Below are 7705 nucleotides of genomic sequence, written 5' to 3'. Positions count from 1 at the left end.
TTCTTGCCCTCTTTGTTCCGGACCTCCGAGGTTTGGGCTCCAGCAACATCATCACGAATCCGATTTCTAATCGGTGAATTTACCGCCGAATTCTCACGTCTGGGACGAGGTGTCCGCCGCCTAAAACACGTCATGTGCACCGTCACTTATTGCATCACTTAGTACTATGCGCGTACGTTTTAAAGGGTCGAAGAGCGCGGAGCCGCGTCGGTCGGGCCGTTCGGTAGAGAGCATAGAAAAGCCACAGGTATGGACGGGCGCATCATACATTAGGCAGTACGCAAACACACTTGTGAGTGTCCTTGTACAGTGCGGACTTCTTATTGTAATTTTTTTTTTTTTGGTTCCTGTGAATAGCAACAGTCCGACCATGGTCAGAAATGCAGAGTGTAAGGCTTTGCATCTCGCATGATGAAGTCAGTTGTGTTTTACACCAGTAAAGGAACCAGCACAATCAATCCAGTATAAATCAGTGCAAACAATCGGTGGTGTAAACCAGATTTACAGTTAGCACCAGTGCTGAGCTCATCTGTACCATACTCAGCGGTACCATAGCACTGCCTGTAAAGCTAATGTCACGCTGACTTGATCCATTCCATGGCAAGGGGCAGCACAGTAGTCCATGATGTTTCACCCAACCCATCTACAGGCGCAGCCGTCACACAGCGAACACCCTAATTTACTTCTAGAATACAGAACGAGTCAGTTCATATATATACTGTATGTCACAACAATACAAGAACTTTTACTATGGTATTTGCCCAGCTACATTTTTTTTTTTTCAGTTGAAATATCCCTTTTATTGTTTCAGTGTCAGTTCTGCATCCAGTTATTTAAGAAATAATATGGCAAAATAAAATCGAAGTAAAAAAAAAAAGAGAGAAATCATATACTTTTTATATGTACACAAGAAAAATGCCATTTTTATACATAATTGCCATTTCGTAAGTGATATAAAAAGACATGGCCATTGAGTAAAAAAAAGTCACCTCACCATATAGAAACAAATCAAGACACAAACATTTCCGTGTTAATTTAACGTCGACATTATAATGCGGTCGGCTCCAGAGGACCAAGTTCTCTTGAACGCCGCTGACCTAAAAGGTTTTTCTTCATCATTCTCATCATCATCATCATCATCATCATCATCACCACTCCACTGCTCCTTCCCGCGCCGTCTGTCGGGTTACATCCACCTGGTTTCACCCTTGAGCTCAGAAACCCCCCCAACCCCCACCCCAGCGGTCCAGTCCTGATGCTCTACGTGGACTCCGGGGTACGTCGCCCAGTGATGACATCATCCACGCACGCACGTGGAGCGGCGGCGTGGCTGCAGCAGAGGAGGTGGTGCCGGTCCCCGGTGCTGCAGGATCAGTGCATTCTTCTGACACCTCTCCTCTCTCTCTCTCTCACTGAGCACCAGCCTCCAGTCACCAGCTCCTGCTCCTGCTCCAGCGCTGTGACCATGGGTCATGATGCACCAGCGCACCCCCCTCCAGGGGGGCAGGTGGTTTACACAGTGGTCTCGTACTCCATTACTTCCTTGGGGGTGCCAAGACTGCGGTACTGCAGGCGAGGTGTCACAGGGGAGGTACTCTCCAGCACCAAGATAGTCTTACGCAGCCTGCGGTCGATGAAGTGGGCGTCCCAGGCCGGATACCTCTTTCTGGGCAGGTCTATGCGAATGACCGGCCCTTCTGTCCGGGGGGCACGGGGCACCTGGGTGGGGGGAACGCTGGGCCGGACTTGGAACACAGGCAGGCAGCTGTCCCTGTCGCCCGGAACCTGGTCCCTGTCCTGTCCCGTAGTCCTCTGCAGGGTCCGGGGCGGGCTGGTCACTACATCCGGAGGAGGGGCTGGGACCATGCACGGTTCAAGGACCCCCTCCTCCGCACATCTCCACTGACCCCCGAAGATGGGGCCGTTGGGGTGCAGCAGGCAGTAGTAGACGAACATGAAGAACATCCCCAGCGCGAAGCTGCACACCACCACGCACACCACGATGAGGGCGCTGAAGTCAGAGATCTGCGGCCCGCGGTACAGGTACCAGAGGACGGTGAGCGCCGCGTTCTCCGCCAGAGTGATCAAGTAGTAGATGAACATGCGGTAGCGGGTCCGGCCCTCCTTCACGTTGAACCAGCAGAAGATGTAGATGATGCCCACCACCATGTTGTAGATGATCTCCTCCCACTTGGACATGCAGAAGTCCGTCTCGCCCTGGATGATCCAGAAGGTCATGATGCACCAGTGCGTGACGATGAAGATGCCGAAGTAGAGCTGGAACACGGAGGCAAAGAGGGCGAAGGCGATGGTGCGCGCCCCGATGGTGAAGAAGTGCCACAGCATCTGGACAATCACCGCCTTGTAGCTCATGGACATCTTGTCGTCGCGAGAATCGCGCAGAACCTTCTGGTAGGACGCGATCATCCATGAGAGGGACACGAGAGAAGCAGAGGCAGACAGGCCTGGAAAGGGAAGATGTAGGATGGAGGGACGAGGAGGAAGAGAAGACAACTTTATGTTACAAAAGAGTGGACAAGGAAGACAGGGACAGTTGGAGAAAAAAAAAAGGTCAAGGTCAAGAAGACTAATGTAAATATAAGATGTTAAGGTAAAATCCATGGATCGCAAACATTTAACGCTTGTTAATGCTCTCCGGAAGGGTCTTGAAAGTGTAGAAGCTGAACGTCAAAACTCCATCTTAGAGTTATGAATTTGAGTACACTAATGGCTTTCTAAAGTACCATGTATTTACCATGGTTCATTAAATGTAAAAGAGAAGCACACTTGAATACGATTTGAGAAGGGCAAGAAGGATTTCATCGATAGTCAATAAAATAGTTAGGGTCTGCATAAATAGAATGAACTCGGAAATGGTTAAACACCCATGCTTGCATACTATGTTTCGGTATTCACTTTCAACTAGATGTGTTATGATTAATTACTAACTGGACATTTGATTAAATTATTAAGATTTTTCCATGAATAATTAATACTCCAAATTACATCTCTTTCCTCTTGCGGTCCTCGCGCTGTGAGCTTATTAATATTTCCCTCAATCTGACACTATGACACAATACAGAAACCAGTGTGCTCTCTGGCCTGTGGCACAAAATCAAAGCGCGCATGTGGCATTAGGAGCACGTTTCACGCGCTGCCCGAGTATCCGGTGTCTCTGTCAAAAAAAAAATTTAAATTTTGCTCATTTTTTTCACTTTGTCGCATTTTCATGCATAACACGTACTGTGCCTTCGGGGAAGTTGTCTTTGGGATGTAATCACAATGAAGGGAAAGGTGCTGAAAGGAGGGAAAGGTGCCGCTTGCCTGTACACTCATCCCCGGGGACGCACCCATTAGGGGCGGGAGAGCCTGCTTAATGAGGAGTTTCGTTTAAAGCCCGGCGGTGCCTGGCTGGTGCGGGAGGACGTGGGTTTGATCCCCGCATGCATGTTCTCCCTGCGTTTACATGGGTTTGCTGGTGGGGAAGTGAAACTAATAATGTGTGAATGTGTGTTACATTCCTGTGGAAAGTGTAAAGCAGTGATTGACTGTAGGTAGTGTATAAATATATATATATATATATACATATACACACACAGATAAGAGGGGGTGCAGTGGCGCAGTGGCGCAGTGGGTTGGACCACAGTCCTGCTCTCCGGTGGGTCTGGGTTCGAGTCCCGCTTGGGGTGCCTTGCGACGGACTGGCGTCCCGTCCTGGGTGTGTCCCCTTCCCCTCCAGCCTTGTTCCCTGTGTTGCTGGGTTAGGCTCCGCTTCCCCGTGACCCCTGTATGGGACAAGCGGTTCTGAAAATGTGTGTGTGTGTGTATATATACACATATACAATTTTATTTGATGTGTAAATATCTACATCTTTTCAGTAAATGAAATGTGGTAATAAAAGCAGTTACTGAGGCTAATGAAACAAGTGTAGATTTATTGAGCAAACACTTTTCTCCGAAGCAATTTACAACATTAAGATGCTCACACCTACTATCCCATTTACACACCTGAGTAATTTAGGGTAAACACCTTGCTCAAGAGTACTACAGCTGGCAGTGGGATTCAAACCCACAACCCGGGGGGGAACCAAGGGCAGTGTCGCACACCACTACACTACCCATGGATCTAGCTGGCTAACTTTTACTGGAGTAATACAAGGTAAGTCAAGGATACTAGAGCAGGCGCCAAATGTATAGAGGGGGCAGCAATGTAATGAGCAGAAGTGATTTTGTCTTGATGTGTAAATGAACAAACGTGCAACATCCTCCAGTAAAAGCATGTTGCCAATGATTAGTATGAAACAAAATTTACTTACATACAAGTAACGCAGTAAATATAACTAGTTGCCACCCACCACTGAAAATAGCCTCCTTTTACAGTTAGAATGTAACATTACCTTACACTACACTAGAGTTTGCCGTCTCTCGCACGCACAAACACACACGCACACACACACACGCACGGCTAAATGCTGCGAGAGCTGCGTGACCGCAGGCACATCGTCGTCGCGCAGCATCTCCACCCGGCGCCATTGGCAAACACCTCACGTCACTTACACCTCGAGCTGTAACACGCTAAGAACGCTTCCCGCAAACGTAAGTAGAAACAAGTTAAACCCCCCCCCCCCCCAACCAAAGGCGGATGTGCTCTAATCACAGGAAGTGTGCCAGTCATTCCCCAGGTGTGCTTCAGTCATGCATGGATCAGCAGAATCTCGGAGTCTCTGTAACACATTTCAAAGCCTGTTTGTTTGTTTCGCCGCTCGAGCCGCGTCGCTTTCATTCATGCTCGAGTCCCGCGGAGCCACCAGGACTCTTCTTCGAGCATTTACAACAAAGGGGAACAAACCGTCGGGCACAAACCAACACCGGGAAGACAGGAAAGAGACAAAAGGCCAGGTGCCCGTGGATTACAACTGTCGGATAGCAGCGCTGCGACTCTTACCTGGGTACAGCAGGTCGTGTTAAGAAATGCAAACAAAGCACTTTTTTTCCAGCCAAATCCTCTGCTTGTCACTTTGACACACTAAGCTGGAGCTCAGTTGTTTCAATGAAATGGGATAATCGACTGCAGCGGTAAAACGCTTAAAAATTCATTCTTAAAAATTCAAGAACACTGTTCTTCTTCAAGGGGGGGTGTGTGGCGGCATAGCGGGTTTGACTGGGTTCTGCTTTACGGTGGGTCTGGGGTTCGAGTCCCGCTTGGGGCGCCTTGCGATGGACTGGAGTCCTGTCCTGGGTGCGTCCCCTGCCCCTCCAGCCCCGCACCCTGTGTTGCTGGGTTAGACTCTGGCTCGCCGCGACCCCGCTTGAGACGAACAATTTCAGTCAGTGTGTGTGTTTTTCTTCAGCTTTCCATATGAAAAATCAGAATTTAAATTTATCCACATAGCAGATACTTTTCTCCAAAGCAACTTCCAGTGAACTCTGTGTAGTGTTATCAGGCCACACACCTTATTCACCGCGGTGAATTACACTGCTAGATACACTACTTACACTGGATCACTCATCCATACATCAGTGGAACACACTCTCTCTTTCACTCACACACTCTGGGGAAGCGGAACAGCATGTCTTCGGACTGTGGGAGGAAACCAGAGCAGCCCAAGCAAACAGATGGAGAACACGAAAACTCCACACACACCGAGTGGGGATCAAACCCATCTCCTCTCGCCCCACTCAGGTAGCTTGGAAGTATCTCATCGCATATTTACCAGTGCACCTGATCTCATCCGATACCACTTCATCTTCATTCACTCATTTATAGGACAGCGTGTAGGTGGAATGAGATTGAGGAATAACTGTTTCACCAAAAAAAAAAAAAAAAGTGACTAGTTTCCGGTTGAAGCGCCGAGAGTTTTAGCGATTCCGAAGGCGTCATAAATATTTCATGTGGTTCCTTTCCGTGTTTCTGCCCTTCCATTTGGAGGAGATCCAGATTAAGGAACATCTTAATTAGCGGCTCGACTGAAAGCATTAGTCAACACTTTTAAGTCTTCGGCTCCCTTCGCCGTCCCTCCCGGCGCGTTGGAGCCACTTGGACAGGAAACTCCTGGCAATCTTAATTGAATCTAGCATTACAGGCACCATATCTCGCACTTGCATAAAGGATGGCAGATTAGAGGTAAATAAAAGGAGTCTGAATGAAATGGGAATTTGCCGTCCCGCACGGCTGAGCGCTTGCCCGGCTACCTGGGCCGGAGAGCGGGACAGCGGGGAGGGGGGCCGCTCTGACACAAGGGCTTCAAAGATCGACCGGACTTCTCCGACCGGGGCCTGGTTTCGAACAAAGCTTCGAGGGGCCGCGCTGCCCCGAGCGCACGCTGCCGTCTCTTCCGCCGCGTGCCGGGATGCTCGCGTGCGGCGAGAAAGTCAGGTTGACGGGCGACGCTCGCGTCTTCCTTTCCCATGAAGGTGGTTTTGTCCTCTTGCACACGGATGACTGCCGTATGCAGGATGCTGCCGACGAAGGCGCTGCCTCCAGGCTGCGGAACCCTTCCCGAGCCCTCTGGGTCCTCCATCGTCTTATTGCCCCATGAACCATGATGCTAGAACCAGCAGCGGTAACACTGGCAGCCAGGGCTCAGGGAACGGCGCGGACACAAAAAGCTGCTGCCTTTCCAACAAAGTCAACGGTCAGCGGAGCACAAGAGCCCTGTCCTCCTCTGGCCTCATATGTCGTATATCCGGGATCTACCCGCTGCCCTTGCGTCTTACATCGCGGCGCTTTTGTAAAACACAGAACGGAAACCCACACCGTGGCAGGTCCTCAGTGAAATTATACAGATGTTTACACCCCTGGTAGCTTCTGCTCCCTGGGCCACCTCTGTCCATCGAGAGCATTCAGAGATGCTCTGTCTCCAAAAACAACTGCGGGGCATGCAGGAATGGGCCGGGTCCAGGGAATAACCCGGCGAGGGATTAAACCGAGTTTTTATTTCTCTTCCCCATAATTATCAATCACTTCAGCACAAACGACGCGCTTTATTTACATTTATTCATTTAGCTGATGCTTTTCTCCAAAGCCATTTACAATTATTTGCCCAGTTCTAGAGCTGTGCAATTTTGCTGCAGAAATTTAGGCCTTTAGAAATTAAGTACCTCGCTCAAGAGTACTACAGTTAGAGGTAAGATTCGAACCTGTGACCTTTAGGTCCAAAGGTAGTACCTCTAAACACTACACTTCAAGCTTTAGCAGCCAACCGCCCCATCTCAACAAGCACCTGTCCCGAGTGGGGTCACGGTGAGCCAGAGCCCTACCCATAGGGGAAATACCCTGGATGGGACACCAGTCCATCACAGGGCACCCCAAGCGGAGCTCGAATCCCGGATCCACCACGCAGCGAGCACCATCACACCCCCCAGCTTTATAAACCAAGAAACCAAATAAAATGGCTTCTCCACCTTCAAAATGAGAAATCAACTCAACTAAATGAAGCAAGGTCCTAGGCATCTCAGAACGTCTGCATCTCGAAACTCCGGTTCCCACCATACCTTTCAAAAGCCGGAAGCTTCCGCAACACACTTTCCTTATTCGAGCAATCCGAATTAAACCTCAGATCTCACACCTCTCCTCATGTCATCTTCTCAGCTCTCTGTCTCAAAGAGAGTTTGACTGTTTCCGACTGGCCGCAAATGGTACTTGTTCTGTCCTAGTCAGCTGTTTCCCAACACAGCTGTCAGAACTGAATTTAGGAGCCAGCAG

At 49.5% G+C, this 7705-nt stretch overlaps 1 protein-coding gene across 1 annotated transcript in view; it reads right to left on the bottom strand.

Moving 5' to 3' along the window:
* Positions 1-874: 874 nt before the first annotated feature.
* The window catches only part of xkr7b (XK, Kell blood group complex subunit-related family, member 7b), a 64331-nt gene continuing 57500 nt past the window's right edge, over positions 875-7705 (bottom strand). Inside the window, exon 3 of the mRNA XM_029260108.1 lies at positions 875-2465. Coding sequence (XP_029115941.1) covers positions 1513-2465 — 953 coding nt within the window. The 3' untranslated portion in view covers positions 875-1512. The remainder of the gene's footprint in view (positions 2466-7705) is intronic.

The sequence above is a fragment of the Scleropages formosus genome, chromosome 2, assembly GCF_900964775.1.
Source record: "Scleropages formosus chromosome 2, fSclFor1.1, whole genome shotgun sequence".
Classification (NCBI taxonomy): Eukaryota; Metazoa; Chordata; class Actinopteri; order Osteoglossiformes; family Osteoglossidae; genus Scleropages; species Scleropages formosus.
The sequence above is the reverse complement of the archived record's forward strand: the minus strand, read 5'-3'. Positions and strand labels throughout refer to the sequence as shown.